General features: G+C 41.7%; 1 protein-coding gene across 2 annotated transcripts in view; it reads right to left on the bottom strand.

Annotated features, from left to right (window-relative positions):
• SCP2 (sterol carrier protein 2) overlaps nucleotides 1-21,711 on the bottom strand; it is a 112,915-nt gene that overhangs the window by 27,957 nt on the left and 63,247 nt on the right. For both annotated transcript variants that reach the window (XM_079778303.1, XM_079778304.1), the window contains exon 12: nucleotides 13,128-13,281. In XM_079778303.1, coding sequence (XP_079634429.1) covers nucleotides 13,128-13,281 — 154 coding nt within the window. The remainder of the gene's footprint in view (nucleotides 1-13,127; nucleotides 13,282-21,711) is intronic.

Genomic DNA, 21,711 nt, shown 5'->3' with positions numbered 1-21,711 from the left:
TCATCATTGATGTTTCTATCTCTCGCTTCCTCTCCCTTCCTCTCTGAAATCAATACAAATATGTATTTAAAAAAAGGTTTTATTATTCAAAGGTTAATTGGATAAGTTGATTTGTTTATATCCATTCTTGTGAAATATGTTTTTTTAAATACAACCAACTTCTTTGCAAATAGCAGGCAAATACCGCAACTATGATGACCTAGTTTTTGGTGGACAATGTACATGATTAGGCAGAAATAGGTAAGCTCACACTTGTAGATTAACTATTAAATTCTCAGTCAAAACTCCCTTTGTGGCCCCTGCTTCTTGATTGATTTCTATTCCCACTTCGTCTTCTACCACCTTGTTGACTTCCTGACCGACTCCCCTGTCGACTCTGTCTACCTGACCAACCTAACTGGCCACTTGGCCAGCCACTCCTCTGTCTAGAATTAAAAGGTGTATTTCCATCATAATATTTTTCAATTTTGGATAACTTGGCGGGCACTGAGATTATCCAGTCTGAATCATGCCACTCTGCCTGTAACCTTTCTGACTCAGTTGTGGGAACCTCAAAGCAAACACCCATATTTCCTTTTAGAAGGCACATTCTGGTAATTTGGGACAAAGCATTACTACTCAGCTTTTTGTTAAGTTCTTTCCAAGCACAGCTGACATCCTATATTTCTTCTGGGCTTTCCAGAGTCATGGTCACAAACCCCTTATCAGAGGTAATCAAAGATCGTGGTTCAAAACGCGAGGCACTGGAGATATGGACTAATGCTGCAGCCAATGCATCCATAGCTCCTTTCTCTTCTATCAGTCTCTGAGCTGATGGTCGGAAAAAGTCAACAACAGCATAAGAAACGGAAGCCAGAGACCTGATGGCATCCATGCTTTTAGATTTAACTAAATCCATTGTAGAAGGAACACCTATATGTTTAAAAGTCATTCCTACATTTTGTTTCACGTATCTTAGTTGACCTCTTTCTCTTGGTTGATAAAAACATACGCAAATCCCTGTCTGGCCAGCTCTACCTGTGCGTCCAGAGCGATGAATATAGGACTCAACATCCTGTGGAGGAGAATTCTGAATCACCAAGTCAACCTCAGGAATGTCTAAACCGTGGGCAGCCACACTGGTTGCCACCAAAACTTTAAAACTACCTTCTCTGAAGCCTTTTCAGGTAATTTCTCTTTGTAACTGTGCTATGTCACCAGGTAAACACTGGACATTCCCCTCTAGTTTATTATCACTTGATTTATGAGTAGAACTATCTAAGGATGACACTCGCTCTGATTTTTTTTCATATTCATCAATATCTCCATTTGACAGATCTTTTCTTCTTGACTTATGAGACTCAGAAAATTCATTTGAAAGTCTGTTATATCCTTCTTCAGTGTTTCCATTTAGCTTCTCTTTCATTTTAGCTTTTTTGGGGGGGGGGGCGCGGGGGGCTTGGGAGCATCCAGGTCATCTGCAACACCATTTTCTCTTGTTTCTGATTTCTCATCTGAGTCATAATGGTGCCTTGACTTTCTTCTTTCACTCACTAGCAGCACAGTGAAAGGAAGAGAGGGCAGAGTGGTTGCTGGGCCAAAGCTATATCTAAAAAATATCTTGATTCTTTGTGGGGCAGAGTCCAGACAACAAGTTCCAACAGGTCACAGATATCTCTTTATCTTGTTTTGAAAAGCACATCAAGCTAATGATTAACCCTCTTTTCAACCAGATTAGTAAAAGAGTTAATATATAAAATGTTTTATCAATATTTTTTGAAAATCCCTTATACCTTACATTTATTGATATGTGCCCTGAAACTGAATATAATAATTTAAGCAAACTCAGGAAAGAGATTACTCATATTACAGAAGGATGCTCCTCACGATTTCATTCTATACAAAGTTCTTTTAGCAGTAACTAAATTCTGGTTGTCTTTTAATTTGGTTTATACACAAGTTTCCTGAAATAAATACAGTACATAAAATATTGGAAGGGACTTTGAAGATTATTTGGTGTATGAATTCCCTCTATGCTTCCTGAAAATTTTCATTCTAAGGCCTAGAATACAGGCACTGTTTCAACAATGTCAAAGATCAAAAGCACAAAATAGCCAACAAAACAGGAACTTTAAGCTCATAGAAAGGTTAGAATCTAGATTACTACCACTTAAAACTCTCTTTAGATAAGTTGTTTTAACTCTGATCATGAATTTCCCCATCTGTAAATAAGATATAAACCTACCATTTGGGGCTTTTATGAGAATTAAACAAATAAGTGCATGTGAAGCACCTAACAAGGTGCTGGCACACACTAGGCTCTCAAAAAGTTAAAAGAACTATTACAACTGAGTAATAAAAAGACAATCCAATTTTAAATGGCCAAGAGCCCTGGCCAGTGTTCTTAGTAGTTAGAGCATTGGCCCTCAGACCAAAGGGTCACAGGTTCAATTCCTGGTCAAGGGCATGTACCTGGGTTGCAGGTTCGATCTCCAGCCCCCAGTCTGGGCATGTGAGGGAGGCAGGGAACCAATCAATGTGAGATCTCTCATTTTGATGTTTCTCTCCCCCCACCTCCTCCACTCTCTCTAAAAATCAATGAAAAAAGTATCCTCAGGTGAGGAATAATCCTATCTAATAAAGAGGGAATATGCTAATTGACCCTCTCACCATCACAAAGACAGTGGCGCCCACAGCCAATAAGGAGGGAATATGCTAATTTACTCTCCCGCCCTCAAAGATGGTGGCACCCACAGCCAATAAGGAAGGGATATGCTAATTGACTACCCCACCCTCAAAGATGGCAGTGCCCACAGCCAATAAGGAGGGAATACGCTAATTGACTGCCACACCCTCAAAGATGGCTGCACCCACAGCCACAAGATGGCGGTGCCCAGTCCCCTCAGCCCTGCCCGCCCATCTGCCTCCCGAGTCCCCCAGTTCCCTCAGCCCCCCAGCCGCCCAGGGCAAGCCTGAGGCACAGGCAAGCCTCGGATGGCAGCTCCCCAGCTGCCCAGGGCCACCTGAGGCTCAGGTAACCAGGGCCGGCCGAGGCTTGCGCTGCCAGCAGTGGCAGCAGCAGAGGTGTGATGGGGGCATCGCCTTCCCCGGATCGCCGGGTTGCCTCCCGCCCCTGAGGGCTCCTGGACTGTGAGAGGGGGCAGGCCGGGCTGAGGGTCCCCCCCCTCCAGTGCATGAATTTTCATGCACCAGGCCTCTAGTAAAAAATAAAATGGCTGAGATCTGAATAGGTATTTCTCCAAAGATATACAAATAGCCAGTAAACACATAAAAAGATGCTCAATATCAGTAGCCATTAGGAAAATGCAAATCAAAACCACAATGAAATACCACTTTGCACCCACTGAGAGCTAAAATAAAAAAGGTAGAGCAAGTCTACCAGCACCATTTTCCCAACAGCATTTGTTCACTTTGTGTTTCTATATCACATTTTGGTAATTCTTATAATATTTCAAACTTTTTCTTTATTATTATTATACTAGAGGCCCAGTGCATGAAATTCCTGCACGGGTAGGGTCCCTAGGCCTGGCTGGTGATCAGGGCCTTCCAGCTGCTGTCCGGGCCTTCCTTCATTCCGTGCTTCCCCCTGGTGGTCAGCACACGTCATAGCAAGTAACCGAACTCCCGGTCCCCTGGTTGAACTCCTGAGGGGATGCCTTTTATATATATAGATTTGTAATGTTGATTTGTTAGCAGTGATCTTTGATGTTACTTTTGTACTTGTTTTGGGACACCATGAACTCCTATTGACCAGCCATAACCCCCTCTTCCTCTCTTTGGACCTCCCTAGTCCTAGAGACACAACAAGATTGAAATTAGCCAATTAATAACCCTACAATGGCCTCTAAGTGTTCAAGTGAAAGGAAGAGTCACACATCTCTCACTTTAAACCAAAAGCTAGAAATGATTAAGCTTAGTGAGGAAGGCATGCTGAAAGCCAAGATAGGCCTCTTCAGCCATACAGCCAACTTGTGAATGCAAAGAAAAAGTTCATGAAGGAAATTAAAAGTGCTACTTCAGTGAACACACGAATTATAAGAAAGCAAAATAGCCTCATTGCTGATATGGAGAAAGTTTTAATGGTCTGGATAGAAAATTAAACTAGCCACAACATTCCCTTAAGCCAAAGCCTAATCCAGATCCAGGCTCCAACTCTTCAACTCTATGAAGGCTGAGAGAAGTGAGGAAGCTGCAGAAGAAAACTTGGAAGTTAAAAGGTTAGGAGGAGGTATAAGAGGGTGTAAGGGGGATAAATGGCGATGGAAGGAGACTTGACTTGGAGTGGTGTACACGATACAATATACAGATGATGTATCATCAAATTGTACACCTAAAACCTATATAATTGTATTTAACCAATGTCACCCCCAATAAATTCAATTTAAAAAATTGAACAATGGAAGTTAGCAGGAGTTGGTTCATGAGGTTTAAGGAAAGAAGCTATCTCCATAATATAAAAGTACAAGGTGAAGCAGCAAGTGCTGATATAGAAGCTGTAGCAAGTAATCCAGAAGCTAAACTATCTAGCGAAGGTGGCTACTTACTAAACAACAAATTTCAATGTAGACAAAACAGCCTTATATTAGAAAAAGATGCCATCTAGGGCTTTCATTAACTAGAGAGAAGTCAATGCCTGGTTTCAAAGGACAGGCTCACTCTCTTGTTAGGAACCAACGTAGCTGGATGACTCTGTTGAAGCCAATGCTCATTTATCATTCCGAAAATCCTAGGGTCCTTAAGAATTATGCTATAGCCCTAGCCGGTTTGGCTCAGTGGATAGAGCATCAGCCTGCGGACTGAAGTGTCCTGGGTTCGATTCCGGTCAAGGGCACATGCTCGGGTTATAGGCTCAATCACCAGTGTGGGGCATGCAGGAGGCAGCTGATCGAAATTTCTTTCTCATCAATGTTTCTAACTCTCTGTAAAAATCAATAAAATATATTTAAAAGAATTAAGCTACATCTACTTTGATCGTCCTCTAGAAAGCCTGGATGACAGCACATCTTTATACAACAAGGTTTACTGAATATTTTAAGCCTACTATTGAGACATACTGTGCAGATAAAAATTCCTTTCAAAATATTACTGCTATTTAACAATACACCTGGTCACCCAGAAGTTCTGATGGAAATGTACAGTAAAATTATTGTTTTCATGCCTTCTAACACAACATCCATTTTGTAACCCTTGGATAAAGAAGCAATTTCAACTTTCAAGTCTTATTATTTAAGAAATACATTATGTAAGCCTATATCTGCCATAGATAAGAGATTACTTTGATGGATCTGGGCAAAGGAAACAGAAAACCCTCTGGAAAGAATTCACCATTCTAGATGCCATCAAGAACATTCGTGATTCATGGAAACAGGTCAAAATATCTACATTAACAGGAGTTTGAAAGAAGCTGATTGGAACCTTTACAGATGACTTTGAAGGGTTCAAGACTTCAGTGGAAGAAGTAACAGCAGATGTGGTAGAAATAGCAAGAGACATAGAATTACAAATGGAGCCTGAAGCTTGTGATGGAATTACTGCAATCTCATGATAAAACTAATTGATGAGTTGTTTCTTATGAATGAGCAAAGAAAGTGGTTTCTTGCGATGGAATCTATTCCTGTTAAAAATTCTGTAAAGACTGTTGAAATGCAAGAAAGGACTTAGAATATTTCATAAACTTACTTTATAAAGCAGTGGCAGGGTTTAGGAAAACTGACTCCAATTTTGAAAGTTCTACTGTGGGTAAAATGCTATCAAATAGCATCACATGCTACAGAGAAATAATTTGTAAGAGGAAAAGTCAATCTATGTGGCAAGCTTCATTTCTGTCTTATCCTATATAATAAAAGGCTAATATGCAAACCGAGTCGCTATGACGCACACTGACCACCAGGGGGCAGACGCTCAATGCAGAAGCTGCCCCTGGTGGTCAGTGCACTCAGCCAGAAGCCGGGCTCACCGCTGGCAAGCCCAGCGGCGGTGGCAGGAGCCTCTCCCACCTCCGTGGCAGCACTAAGGATGTCCGACTGACGGCTTAGGCATGCTTCCTCCAGGGAGCGTGCCTAAGCCATCAGTCGGACATCCCCCATGGGCTTCCAGACTGCGAGAGGGTGCAGGCCGGGCTGAGGGACACCCCCCCACACCCAAGTGCACGAATTTCGTGCACTGGGCCTCTAGTTTTAATGATAATCATTTTATTGTAGAGGTCTGGAACTGAACCTGCAATATCTCTGAGGTATGCCTGAACTACATTTATTCCTATAACATGGATGGACCTCAAATACATTATGCTAAATGAAAGCAACAGTCACAAAAGGCCACACTTTTTATTATTTCATTTATATGAAATGTCCAGAATAGGCAAATCCATAGAGACAGAAAGTAGATTAGTGGTTGCCAGTGCCTGCAAGGACAGGGGCTAGGGAGTAACTGCTAATGGGTACATGGTTTCTTTCTGGGGTGATGAAAATGTTCTAAAATTGATTGTGGCGATGATTGCACAACTCTGATACACTAAAAACCACTGAATGTACACTTAAAATGGATGAATTGTGTGGCATATGAATTATGTCTCAATAAAGCTGTTAAAAATTTTAAGTGGTTGCTATTTTTCTTAGTGTTTAGGAATAATATAGAACCCTACACTTTGATCATAGCTCCATCTCTAAATCTCACATTTTACCAGTGATCAGTTTGTTCTAATTACAGATGATTGGGCAATGCACATGAGGTCTAGAGAGTAAGGTTCATCTGCAATCAGCAACTCCCCTTGACCTCAGAGCAGGCACGTGGTCCCATCACAAACAGAAATCCAACCCAAAGAGCCAAACTGTGGGTTTCAATGAGTTAGGTATGCTCCCCATTCTGAACTAAAAATTATAAAGTTCACTTTTTTTCAAACCCCTAGATAATATTTATAATTTAATAATACAATCGTTTTCAACCTTTTGACCAGTGACAAAAACCAAATAGGAAAGAAGAAAGGAAAATGCACAGGGAGATCAGAAATCAATAGTTAATTGAGCAACTACAATGTGTATTTGTTAGTTTTCTAATCCCTGAATATTATCACTCCTTTCTAACCAAGGAAAGGTTAAGTTAACATGCCCAAAGCAGGCGGTGTGAAGGAAAGGTTGACAGGATGCTCTGTCCACTGATCAACACTGCCTTTCTGATCATTCCAGTCAATAGAGTTGTAAAAAGATATTATAGACAGGTGACAATTAAGTAGTTTTTATATAATTTCTTCATTCTAACTGCTAACTAACTGGGGGGTGGGGGGATGGCTACATTACTATGGAGACAGATATAAGATTTTTGCATGTACTCCTTAAATATCTCTTTTTAAATGAAACTAAAGTGTGTGTGTGTGTGTGTGTGTGTGTCCACTGAGAAGGCCTAAAAACAAGTAATAAAAACAAGCACTCAGCTAGCAGCTACACTGTGGTTGCGAAATACCATTCTCCACTGAAAGAACCAGGGTTCCTTGGAGAAATGGCCGATCGTAGGGCTGGTGTATGGAAAGTACAGGATAAGCTTGGAATATCTTCTTGAGCTAGAAAATAAGTACTAAAAGGAATCATGAGACAACATGAGTCAGCTAGAAGGAGCTACCACTGGTCAAAGCAGGACATTTCAAATAACAAAAGAAATTATAATAATGAATTATAACCCACTAAACAAAATAAGAATTCATGAGTTCACACTGATATGTTTATCAACAGATAAACAGATAGAAATAGACAGGAATAAATTTTAAAATGGAGGAGAAGAGAAACTCTTCTTTACAGCAGAATGCCACTTAATAAATATAAAGAATGATGACATTAGAAAAAAAATCATCAAAGGATGCTATAATGAATGGGTAATAGGTAAAAGTTTGAGGAGGAATAGGATATTTATATAATCTCAAACATCTCAACACAAATTACTTAAAAACTACAAAAGAAAAACAGTCACTTTTCAGAGGAAAACATTGTAGATAGCACCTTAACCATGTGAACAAAGTTAAAAATCACTGATATAGGACAACCAACATCATGTGCCTCCAGACATGATATGCTAAGAAGGACACAACCTTAGTGGTATTCCTGCAAAAAAAAAATGTATAACCTGAATCTAATTATGAAGAGATATCAGATAAATGCAAATTGAGGGACATTCTATTCTTAAAGAATGTACTTACAGCCTGGCCAGCATGGCTCAGTGGTTGAGCGTCAACGTATGAACCAGTAGGTCATGGTTCAACTCCAGTCAAGGGCACATGCCCGGGTTGTGGGCTCAATCCCCAGTAGGGCACATGCAGGAGGCAGCCGATCTATGATTCCCTCTCATCACTGATGTTTCTCTCTCTCTCTCCCTTACTCTCTGAAATCAATTTTTAAAATATTTTTTAAAAAGAATTTATTTATAGTCTTCAAAAAAATCAATGTTAATGTTATACTTTCAACAATAAAATTTTATTTTAAAAAAATCAAAGTCAAGAAATACAAAGAAAGAAAGGCTGAAAGATTACATCAGATTAAAGGAAACTAGAGAGACATGACAGATAAATGCATTCAGGATCCTGGAATGGATTCTGGCCAAGGAGGATAAAAAGAAAGCTTATAGTATCTTTTATAACGATATTATTAGGGCAGTTGTCAAACTGTGAATATGTTCTTTGGATTACGTATAAATGTTAAATTTCCTGATTTTATTAACTATACTGTGGTTAAATAAGAGAATGTCCTTATACAGTTTTTAGAAATGCCCACTGAAATGTTTATAAAGGAGCATAATGTCTCCAACCTTCTTAAATATTTCAGAAAAATATGCATATATCTATAAATATATGTAGAGACAAAATGATAAAGCAAATGGGGCAAAATATAAACAACTGGTGAATCTGAATACAAGGTATGTGGGAGTTCCTTGTGTCATTCTTCCTGTATGAAGTTATGTAAAAAAAAAAAGGGGTTCTAGTTAAAATAGAAAGTTAGAAAATGAAAAAGCCAATCACCTATATTCACACCATTCCAACAAGTTTCCTATATTCATTTTTTTACATTGCTCTTCAAGTCCTTGTTTATGAGCACACACATACAGTTGTAGGTTTGTGGATACAATTTTTACTTCTAACTTTTAACTTCTTGTATCACTTAGGCTTTTTACCTGTTGAGTTAAACTTCCAAGCTAATTAGATAATTTTCCACACAAAAAAACACACAGAGCAGTCCAAATATGCCTCAACCCAGGAATGAACAAACGTGGTACATCCATACAAATGGAATACCACTCAGCAATAAAAGAAACAATTTACTTATACACACAGTAACATGGATGAATCTCAAGTGTAATATGTTAAGTGAAAGAAAGGCCTTTTGATCCTATTCCCATGATATTCTGGAAAGAGAAAACTATCTGGGCAGAAAACAGATCAGTTGTTACCAGGGGCTGGAGTGTAGGGAGAAAGATCAGCTATTAAGGTGAAAAAGGAATTTTGGGGGGTGATGAAACTGTTCTATATCTTGATTATGGTGGAAGTTACATGACTGTATATGTTGGTCAAAATTTGCAGAACTGTGCACTAAAAAAGGGTGACTTATACTGTATGTAAATTATACCTTAATTTAAAAATGGAAAAAACAAAACAAAGTTGGATTTTTAAAGTAAGTTCCATTTAACAGATTATAGAATGCAAGTCTATCCTCTGTATCATGAAAGCTCCCCATTTACATAAAACAAATAGAATATTATAATACAAAGTCAATATGCATATTCAAAATTGGTCTAAATTAAAGGGAAGAAAAGTTAATTGTAAGTTAAATGCAACTGATCATAGTTCTTAAATATGACCTCTCCTCTTCATTTTCACAGACCCTGTTGCAGCACTAAACATTTCTCTTTTTTTTTCTTTTGTTAAACCTCACCCAAAGCTATTTTTTCCATTGATTTTTAGAGAGACCGAAAAGGGGGGTGGGGAGAGAGAAAAAAAAACAAAACACATTGATGTGAAAGAGACACACCGATTGGTTGCCTCCTGCACATGCCCAGACTGGGCTGGGAATCCAACCTGCAACCCAGGTATGTGCCCTTGACGGGGAATCAAGCCCTCAACCCCTTGGTGCGTGGGCTAACACTATAAACACTTAGACACACTGGCCAGAACAGCATTAAACATTTATTATCCATACTACTATAATTGCCTCCTAAGGATCCCTGGCTTTTGGTCTCTACCATTCAACTCAAAATAATGCCAGACTGATTTATCTAAAGCATAATATAATCACATAAACTTTTGCTAAAACTTATATTCTGTAGGATAAGTTCCAAACTCCTGAGCATAGCATTTGAATTGTTTCAAAATCATGATCCAATCTACTGTTACCTATACACACTGATCTCTGCCCTCTACCCAAATACAAACAAAAGAATCTACTCTCCACCCACACAGCACAGCCACTCACTAAACCTCCTTGTATTTTCAAATCTCTGTACAGGCCTGGAATGCCCTTCCTTTATCCTTTTTCTGGGCAATCCTAGTAATTCCAATTCAAACTTAGGTTTTCAACACAATGCCCTGGCTGGTGTGTTCAGTAGTTATAGAGTGTTGGCCAGAGCATTGGCTCTGGGCCCACACACTGAAGGGTCTTGGGATCAATTCCCAGTCAAGAGCATGTGCTTGGGATGCAGGTTCAATCCCCAGCCAGGCTGGGCATGTGCAGGAGGTAGCTAATTGATGTTTCTCTCTGGCTCCCTTCCACTCTCTCTCTCTCTCTCTCTCTCTCTCTCTCTGGAAAAAAAAAATCAATGGAAAAATAGCCCTGGATAAGGAAAATTCGGGCAAGGATTAACAAAAAAATAAAACAAAAAATTCCTTCCTCTGGGCTTCTACAACATTTTGAAAAAAAGTATGTGTGCCTTCTCTCCTCACCTCTCTGAGGAGCCTAAGCATGTAGCAGTTGCGCTATCAACGTTAGCTAAATGAGAAACTAAGCAAATTAGATCATGTGTAATGGGCACCTTAAAATGACCTTGTTTAAAACCAAACTACAACCTCATTTTAAAACTATATTTGGTCCTTAGCTGGTACTGGCTAAGTGGATAGAGTGTCGGCCTGTGTACTGAAGGGTCCAGGGTTAGATTCTGGTCAAGGGCATATGCCTGGGTTTCAGGTTCCATCTACAGTAGGGGGCATGGAAGAGGCAGCTGATCAATGATTCTCTCTCATCATTTATGTTTCTATCTCTCTCTCCCTCTTCCTTCCTCTCTGAAAACAATAAAAATATATTTTAAAAAAACACTATATTTGCACCATCAGAATTAGAATTGTTTTTCCATCTTTGGCCTCTGGAGTGAGTTATGTTTTTATCACTAAAACTATCAATATCTTTAAGTATTTCAAACCAAATTTTTGTCATTAATATATATTTTTTCTTTTTTTCTTGTCATTAATATATTATCTAAATTTGTTTTTTGTGCTTCTGCCTTCCCAGAAATATTAACCGTGGTTACTGTGAACAATTCTATATCTCAAGAAAATTCCATGTTTAAAATATAATTTATTGCCTCCAAATCATAACCTTATATTTTGAGCAAATTCGATAGCTACATTAATATTCTGACTCTGGTAGTTCTTTATAGTTTGGCTTTCACTGAGGGTTTTCAACTCCAAATGTGAACTAGATGGAATTCCCGAGGACAGTGCAGAGCCAATGAATCAGATTTGGGAGGAAACTTAAAATTCAACTTAACATCTTTTTATTTGATTTGATTCAATAAACATTTAACCACCATGAGAGAAATCCTCAGAGAAGGTGGGGAGAAGTCAGTCACAGTTAGGCCTCAAGGACTTCATATAATAAAGGGGATAAAAACAAACTAGATATACTGCAACTAAACCAAAATTGGATAGGGGCCCAAGAGGTACAAAGTGCTGTGGATATTTAAAGGGAGATGGTACTCCTAAGATGGGCCTTGAAAAAAGTTCACAACAGAAATGGTATTCCAGGCAGAGAAAGAAGAGTGAAAGGACAGAGAGGATATACTCAAGAGCTTGCAAAACATCAGGACATAAGGAATTCTGTTCATGGTGTTACATATCTTGTAGAACCAAAGTGTGAATAAATAATTACCAAGATTAGTGTTGAAAGCCACAGCAGGACTAACAAGAATAAGTATGAAAACTAAAGACAAGGACATGTCACAATTTCATAATCACATCACGGGTGGCCTTACCTGACCTCAGTGATGAGGTCAGAAACTGGGCTGTAAGATGCTAGTATTTCAGCACGGAAAAACAAAGGTGGCTCAATATAAAAGGCTCATCATGAAAAAGAATTAAGGGAAGGAGAAAAACAGACTGTTTTAGAATTCAGACCTGAACCTGCTTGCTCAAAGAGGGAAAGGAGTCAGTGGAAAGGCAAAGATGGAGGATTCAAAAGGGAGGGAGAGGGTATACTTAGTTTTTGCAACAAAGTTAGAGAAAGGTGTTGGAAAGAAAAGCATGAAAGAGGAAAGCTGGGCCTTGGAACGGAAAAGGGACCTTTTTCCTCCAGGAAAGAGCACTTCTCAGAGAACAGAGCAAGTTAGTTGAGGGATCATGAAAGGCTTGGGGGGGAAGTGCTTATAGAGACTTGAGGAGCACAGGCATCTGACAAGGACAGGAAGAAAATCAGCAAAGGGTAAATAAAAAAGGATTCTAGCCGCAGTGAGGGCTTAGCTGGGTTAAGAAGTAAATTTGCAGAGGTCCACGCAGCATGTTTGATGACTTTCTCCAAACAACCTAGAAGCCTGGGAGGCTGTGGGGAGAAAGCACACTGTGGGGAAGGAAACCAAAAAGTGCCTTGCCTAAATCAATTACTCCGGTTGGCAGGGCTGAGACCAGCGCCCAGCCAGCGCCGGCTTCTAGCTCAGCACCCTCGTTGGACTATGCTGCCTCCTTTTTTAACACCCTTTTCCTAGGCTGATTAAGTTTAAAGCTAATGGCCAGTTTTAAAGTTTTAAAGCTGTGCTTGAAAGCAATGTAATGAGGTACTTATTCTTTAAGGACTAAGACAATAAAATTAGGACTTTATACATGTGAACCGAAATTAGCTGTGAAAGGTCGGAAGGATTCATTGCCAGACAAAACCCAGAATGACACTTACCTGGCAGCTTCAGGAAAACCCATCCTGTAGATCGTGACAACTGCGGCTCCTCCTAAGCCTAAATTGTGCTGCAGAGCAACCTTTGCACCAGGAACTTGTCTTTTCCCGGCTTCCCCTCGCAGCTGCCAGCAGAGCTCCGCGCACTGAGCCAGACCTAGCGAGTCGAACACAGAGCAGTCAGATTCGGTTGCTTTAGAAAAGCTGCCCCAACGGCCAGCCTTCCTTAAGCCAGACAATGGCTAACTAACGTTTAGTTGTGACTTTTAATTGAAGCGTTTAATTAAGCCGAGGCAGCGTTTATTTCAATAACTTCTCTTAAAAGCACTAATGGTTTTGCACCTATTTTTCTTTTCTTAAGTAATCTCTCTATTTGCACAATATGCAGGCTTAAGAAATTCTCTGCACTCTTTACATTTATCCAACTTGTTTTTCTGGCCAGGCTGAAAGAGAAAACAATGAATATAAAGTTCTCTGGCCCACGCAAAACGGCATAAAAATAATTTTACTAATTTTACCATTTTTATGTATCAGAAGAAAATAATCTAGGATTTGGGGGTTCATTTTCCCTAAAAAATTTAGCTGGTATGGATAATTTTCCTATTATTTTCCCCAATTAGTTCACAACAAGAATAAATTGTTTTCCAAACCTATATATAAGTATCGCAAGAATAGCTCTGGATCCACAAAAATAGTTTTGTCCCCTGGATAATAAAGTCAAAGATTTTTAGAGCTGAAAAGAACTTAATCATGTAAACACTGAGAAAAGATAAGATTAAGTAATTTGTGAATGGTCACAAAGCAGGCTAATTCCAGAGATGAGATTCGAACCCAAGTCTCCTGATTTATTGTTTATGTTTCTACCAGACCAGCCATTAGAAGATCCTGAGTTAGGAATTTTCTATCAGGATAGACTGGTTTTCTCCTCCTAGAGGCAGAGCTTCACAGTCTACTTACAATGTCTCTTCTTCCACCCACACCCCCAGTCACAACTTCTGATTGCTGAGTCCCTGAGACAGTGTCCTATATAAACCCCAACCTCCTCAGGAAATTTAAATGCCACTTCTCATTTCCAAGCAGTGTCTGTATATCTACAGGACATGTATCTTAAACACTGTTTTAAAACAGGGAATGCCATACCCTGTAATACTTTTTCAATTGTGAACATTTTGAATATTAATCAGGAAATTCAAATGAATGATTTTACTAATATATCCAAACTTTGAGGCAATCAGTTTTACTAGAAATCTGCCATACAAAAAGCTTAAACAGTTAATAAATATGTAAAATGAAAAAAACATTCAAACTGGTCTTATACAAAATGCTGCCAGTTTTCTTCACAAAAGAATATACATAGTTCACAAATATTTGAGAAAATATTCAATCTCATCTTGATCAAATCAAACAGAACGATACTATTTTAAACCAATCAAACTGGTAAGGATGTTTAGAAATGAGACTAATATTTTGGGGAACCTGTGGGGAAAGTACTGATGAACATTCAAATCAGTACAGCCTTTTTGGAAAGCAATGTACAAAATTATTAAGAGCCTTTAAAATGCCTTGAAAACCATTCTATGGATATAATCAAGTGCAGGGATTCAGAACAGGCCACCCAAAGTGTGCCACGTAGGCATGTGAATTATTTTGAGCTGAAGGCAATCAAAACCCTATAGGCTCATGAGAAACATTTACCTCTCCCTTAAAGAATTTAAATTAGAGGCCTTTCCCATAATAAGAGTTACCATGAGAAACAACTTTTCTTTTTAAGAGTATGTTTTTACTGATTTGAGAGAGATCCATCGGCTGCCTTCTGCACACCCCCTACTGGGGATCGAGCTGGCAACCCAGGCATGTGCCCTGTGACCTCTTGGTATGTGGAAGGATGCTCAATCAACTGAGCCACACTGGCCAGGGCAGGAGAAGTAACTTTTTTGACCTTTGTATATGGCAGGGCAAACTACTACTTACCGAACATCTGTTCTTTTTATTGCCCTGCAATGACCTTCCTCCCCTCGGAAGCCCCAAGGCACCTTACCTCATTCTTTAGCTCCTGATGTCATATATACCTTATTTCCCCCTTTTTGTCTTTGAACTTTTCATATGTGTGGGTGTCTATCAGTCTCTCATGTATGTGGGGTCCCCATGCATACGAATGTAATTAAATGTGGTCATTTTCTCATGTTAATCTGTCTCATGTAGACTTATCTAGTAATTATTCGGCCTGCCGAAAGAACCTTGAGGGTAAAAGGAAGTTTTTCCTCACTCACATAAATATAGGCAAAGTTTAACAAAACTACCTGTTCATCACATTGTTACAGGAGTAAAAAACTAGATAATCTGGAAATGAAATAACTGGGAAATGGTTGTATAAATTATGAGCTATTATGACAAAGTACTATGTTCCTATTTAAAATGGTGTTTATAAAATTTTTTTAACAATTTAAGAAAATGTTTATGATATCATCTTAGGAATGCAATGAACCAATTAGATATTCACCTACCCATCCATCCAACAAATTTATTGAATGTCTATTTTGTGCCCGACACTGCACAAGGCTCGGAAGATCCAGCAAAAAACAGGATTGGCATGGTCATTTCCCTCATGAAGATGATAGTCTTGAGATGTAAAAAGGCAGCATTTATAATACGGTCTGATAGCGCTGTGATCGGCATTAGCGCAGGTGCTACAAGCACACAGAGGAAGAATATCTCTCATAGCTTGGCAGGTCAGGGAATAAGGACCGGATGGATGGACATCTAAACTGAGGTCCTATGAATAAAGAAGAGCTAGCTAGGCCAGTGATGGCGAACCTATGACACACGTGTCAGCACTGACACGCATAGCCATTTCTGATGACACACGGCCGCTGAGGTTTATTAAATACAATTATATATAACAATTATACATCTATGTTATTTAAACTATAAATATCGCGAAATAATGTTTTTTCCTCAAAGTGACACACTACCAGAGTTATGCTCAGTTTTTTGGCGAAGTTTGACACACCAAGCTCAAAAGGTTGCCCATCACTGAGCTAGGCAAAAAAGAAAGAATGCTTCATGAAGAGATTTGAGCATGTGCAAAGAAGGAACATGGCCTGCTGAAGGAATAGAAAGTTAAGTAAGTGAGACTAGAGAGTGTTCAAGAAAGCCAATATGAGATTGAGAGGTAGAGGTCAGGGAGGGAAAGAGGGAGAATAATGGAGGGAAGAAGGGGCAGAGAAGGGAAGAGGGAGAAAGGGAAGGAGGGAAAAAGGAAGAGAATATGAATAACTATTAGAAGCATTTACAGATTTTGCAATAATTTCCATTGTTCCATACAACCAATATTGTAGCTGTGATACACTGTGATAAATCTCTACTCATGATTTGCCTAACTCAGTGGTCGGTAAACCGTGGCTCGCGAGCCACATGTGGCTCTTTGGCCCCTGGAGTGTTCTAACGCCACTTCTTCAAAATAGACTCGCCCAGGCCGAAAACCGACTTCTGCGCATGGGCCACGAAGTTTCAAACGCACTGTATGTGCGCGCCCGCACGTGGTATTTTGTGGAAGAGCCACACTCAAGGGACGAAAGAGCCGCATGTAGTTCGCGAGCCGCGGTTTGCCGACCACTGGCCTAACTAAGTGGCAAAAAAGAGAGGAGGAAATTTTTTTTTTAAGGGAGGGAATTTATTTGCTTTTGACAAAAGATGACTGTCTGTGGGAAAACATACTGATTATTTGAGCTTTCTGGTTGTCTACCTTCAGAATAAACTAGTGTTTCTTGTATCTCTAAAACGTGGATCTATGAAGGGTGGGGGACCAAAGTTGGCCTCAAAACTCCACTTGCTAAGAAGGCATGGCAGACAGTTATAAGAGCATAAACTATTTGAGCATATTTTTACACTTTTTTCCTTCCTTGGATAACTTCTGGCACTAAACTGAAAACCATAATTTTCCTCTGCTTGGAGAAAAATAAACTATCAAACATGAATATATTTATACATTGTGGATGGGCATAAGAATAGGCATCCTGTCAAAGTAGTATATTTAAACAGCAATGCCCTTCTCACAGTCTTTTATAAAGGGAAAAAATACTTTTTAACCTGATTACTTCATTTTACTACCATCTTGCTGCATAAGTTTCCTAACAAGATGGCCAATCTTTTTACATAAAAACTAGAGGCCCGGTGCACAAAATACATGCATGGGTGTGGTCCCTGGGCCTGGCCAGCGATCGAAGTGTGAGCATCTTGTGTGGAAGGGCAGGTCCTAGCTGACCTCTGAGCCCTGGGCAGCACCTGGGCCCCCAGGCCCCCGCGCACCCCCCTCTGCCTGAGTCACAGCACCCGAGTCCCCATGCAGAGATGCGGTGAGCGCAGCCAGACGCTGCAGGCCAGGGTGCAGCATGGCCCTCTGGGCCGCCCAGCAGTGCCGCACGGAAGCCGAGCGGTCAGCATGCTCTCTCCCAGCTGGCCTCGCAGACTGGCTCCGGTGTGAACCCACGGGGAGCCCAACCGGCCCCTGCGGTACCCGTGGCTGTGACCCGTACCGGCAGCTGTGGCCCGGCTCACCCAGAAGAGGCCAAGCGGGTGCAGGGTGGCCTTCTGGGGGGGCGGTCACCCGGCACCTAAGCCCGGGGAGGGGGTAGAGGGGGGTTCCCCCCGGCACGCGAGCCCTGGTGTCTCAGGGGAAGGTAGCAGGGGGAGTGAAACGAGCTTGGCAGACACTCTGCATTCTCACTGCACCTCGGTCCCTGTCACCACTGCCCCCAGGTAGCCAGCAAGAGATCGCAGCCCCCCCCCCCCCCCGCTCGCAGGAGGTTGGTCACCACCACCCACCCCCAGTTCCCCGTCCCAGCCTGGGGCCCAGCCTTGATCGGGCGATCAGGGCCTGCCAGCCACTGGTCACCGTCTGTGGGGTGATAGGTCGGGGCCAAGTCCCCCCGCCCCCCCAACCGGATCCCTCAGTGCCTGGGAGCCAGGCGGCAGCCCTGCCCGCTGCCACCACTGCTGGTCGCCGTCTGCAGGGTGATCAGCGGGGCAATTGGGCCCCCGCTCACACCCATCATAGCCTGGTGCTGCCATCCCGCCTTGGTCCTGCCTCGGTCCTGCTCTCATTGGGGCCCATCGGGGCCAGCAGCGCCTCCATTGCTGCCCGCTGCCAGCACCATGTCGCCAATGCCCGCCATGTTCCGCACTGCCCCCTGGTGGCCAGCACATGTCATAGCGAGCGGTCGAACTCCCGGTCTAGGGGACAATTTGCATATTAGGCTTTTATTATATAGTGGCCCGGTGCACGAAATTCATGCACGTTAAAAGGGAATTAATTAGAGGAAATATTTTAATATAGCTATTTGCCCTTTCTCTATAATAAAAGTGTCAGAGATGAAAGAAAATTAGTAAAATGTATATGAAAATCTCCCTCCTGTCAGAGTCTGGGGCATGCCACGGGACCTAGAGTCAAGTCCCTGCTCACCACCCGCATGCGCTTCAAAAACTCAAGAGACTCAGACCTAGCAAGCCCCACCCCCATTGGGTGAGACCCAGACCCAGCCAGCCCCACCCCTATCAAGCCCCTATGGGTGGGGGTTGCAGCCTCAGGTCCTCTGTCAAGCCCAGCAGGACGAGGAGCATGGCCAGAGGTCCCCCATCAAGCCCTGCCGGGTGGGGGGCATGGCCTGATGTCCCCTGTCAAGCCCTGCAGGGCGTGGCCTGAGGTCTCCCAGCCCAGCGCTGGGGCGGGGGGCGCGGCCTGAGGTCCCCCATCAAGCCCAGCAGGGCGGGGGGCATGGCCTGAAGTCCCCCATCAAGCCCTGCTGGGCGGGTTCGCAGTCTGAGGTCCCCTATCAAGCCCCGCGGGGCACAGCCTGAGGTCCCTTGCCATGGCCAGGCCAAGCACAATGCAGCTTCAGGTCCCTGCTGTTTGGTCATGATAGTTACGGAGTCCTGGCTAATTTGCATATTCCTCTATTATATAGATAGACTAGAGGCCCTGTGCACATGAAATTGTGCACGGTTAGGGTCCCTAGGCCTAGCCTGGCCTCCGTCACATGGCCTCTGCTGCCCTGCAATGCTATGTGAAGCTCCCTGCCCCGGGACACTCCGTGATGCTCGTGGCCCCTCAACTGCTCCACAAGGCTCTCCCTGCCCCTCAACTGCTCTGTGAAGCTTGCTGCCGCCCCGTGAAGCTCACTGCTGGACACTCTGTGAAACTGCCCCTGCCCCACCACTGCCCCACGAGGCTCCCTGACCCTGCGACTGCTCCACGAAACTCCCCCGCCCCGCTACTGCTTCGCGAAACTCGGGCCACCTGGGCGACTGCTCCGCCAAGCTCATGGCCAACCCGCGAAGCAGCCCACCACCGCCGCTCAACAGTCCCCAGTCCCGCCCCACCGCCAGCCCCTCCTCCCCCCGTCATGGTGAGCGCCACGGGGGCTGAGGGAGAGGGGGGACCGAGAGGTGCTCCATGCACTTCATGATGACCGGTCGCCCGTCCGGTCGTGGCTCCACCTAGCTCTTTATATATATTAGGATGATTAGCTTAGGACTCAGCTACATCGATACACAGTTTAGTTGTTATTGAAAATAAACCTTTCAAACGTCCATCAAGCACTCCACTAAGTACTAAAGATATAAAGATTCACAGTGTAATATAAAGTGCTAATACAGATAAGTAATAAATGCTATGGAAAATCACAGAATGGAAATACTATAAGGTCTGTTACCTGAAATATTTTCTTCCTCTTGCTACCCTGAACCCATAACTTTTCCTATACTTTTAAGACAGCCAAATACAAAGAAGTCAATTCAGCTTTAGTTTCAAATTAGACATCGAAAGGCCTTAGCATGAGATTCTTCTTTTTTACAGCTGCATAGTATATCACAGCTTTTTACCCACTCATCTACTGATGGGTATCTTTGAGACAGCATGGCAGGACCTGGAGAGCATTATGCTAAACAAAATAAGCCAGCCAGAGAAACACAAGTATCACATGATCTCACTCATATGTGGAATCTAATGTACAAATAAACTGATGAACAAGACTGATCTAGAAACATAGAAGCATGGAATAGACTGATGAATCTCAGAGGGAAGCCAGGGGTAGGGGGGGTCGGTGGGGAGAGATTAACCGAAGAATTTATATGCATATATGCATAACCCATGGACACAGATGATAGTGTGGTGAAGGCCTGGGGGGACTGGGAACAGCTAATGGGTGGAGGGGGTCAATGGGGAAAAAAAGAGGACATCTGTAATTCTTTCAACAATAAAGATAATTCAAAAAATAAAGGCCTTAGCATTATGTTCTATTATTGGGGCCTGGATTTTTTTATTATTAAATATACTTTTATTGATTTCAGAGAGGAAGAGAGAAGGAGAGAAAGACAGAAACATTAATGATCAGAGAGAACCATTGATCAGCTGCCTCCTACACACCTCACACTGGGAATCGAGTCCATGTGCCCTGACCAAGAATCGAACTGTGACCTCCTGGTTCAATTGAACTGAGCCATGCTGGCTGGGCAGAGCCTGGCTTTTTGAAAAAGAAAAGATTTGCTGAGTTTCAAGGGGTAAAACGCTTTAATGGACTCAGCATACAATGAAAGATGAGTATTTATGTAACAGCAGATTTTTCTTCCAAACATTATAAAATTATCAACCTAGAATGCTACCAAATGTAAAATACCATGTTAAAAAAAGGTAATATAATGACATTTTCATACATAAAAAGCTGAAAGAATTTGCCACCATACTGCAACATCCACACTAAGAAATGTTAAAGGTAGTTCTTTAGGCAGAAGAAAAATGATAGCAGATGGAAATATGAATTACACAAAGGAATGAAGAGCCCTGGGAGAGGTAGTAACTACATGGGTAAATACATACTTTTTTTCTTATTGTTTAAATGTTTTTAAAAGATTATTTTTTAAAATAAAAATAATAATTCCTTGTAGGGTTTACAACATATAGGGTGTGGCAAAAGTAGGCTCACAGCCCAAGCCGGTTTGACTCATGGATAGAGGAGTGGATAGAAGGGTCCAGGATTCGATTCCGATCAGGGGCACATACCTGGTTGCAGGCTCACAGCCTTGGTAGGGGGCATGCAGGAGGCAACCAATCGATATGTCTCTCCCACATCAGTGTTTCTCTCTGTCTCTCCCTCTACCTTCCACTCTCTCTAAAAATCAATGGAAAAATATCCTCAGGTGAGCATTAAAAAAAAAAAAAAAAAGTAGGCTTACAGCTGTTTGTATGGAAAATAATAAGTAATAATAGAAGAATAAACTGTTTCACATACTCACAACTATAAACCTACTTTTCACCTGGCCGGTATGCAAAAGAAATATTCACAACTGTGTTATAAGGCCTAGAAAAGAGATGGAAGTATACTATTAGTGAAGTGGTATAATATCATTTGAAGACAGACTATAATAAAACATAGAAAAATGGAATCATAAGATAAATACAAAAGGTGTCTGGAAAAGGAAATAAACAGCTGGGACAAAAAAACACAAACAGTAAGATATTAAAATAAGAAACTAAATGAAATATGGGATATACAGGCACAATCATCCTTCTCTCTCTTTCTTTTTCTTGACA

This window comes from Cnephaeus nilssonii, assembly GCF_951640355.1.
Source record: "Cnephaeus nilssonii genome assembly, chromosome: 7".
In the NCBI taxonomy this organism is placed as follows: domain Eukaryota; kingdom Metazoa; phylum Chordata; class Mammalia; order Chiroptera; family Vespertilionidae; genus Cnephaeus; species Cnephaeus nilssonii.
This window is presented reverse-complemented; position numbering and strand designations above follow the sequence as displayed.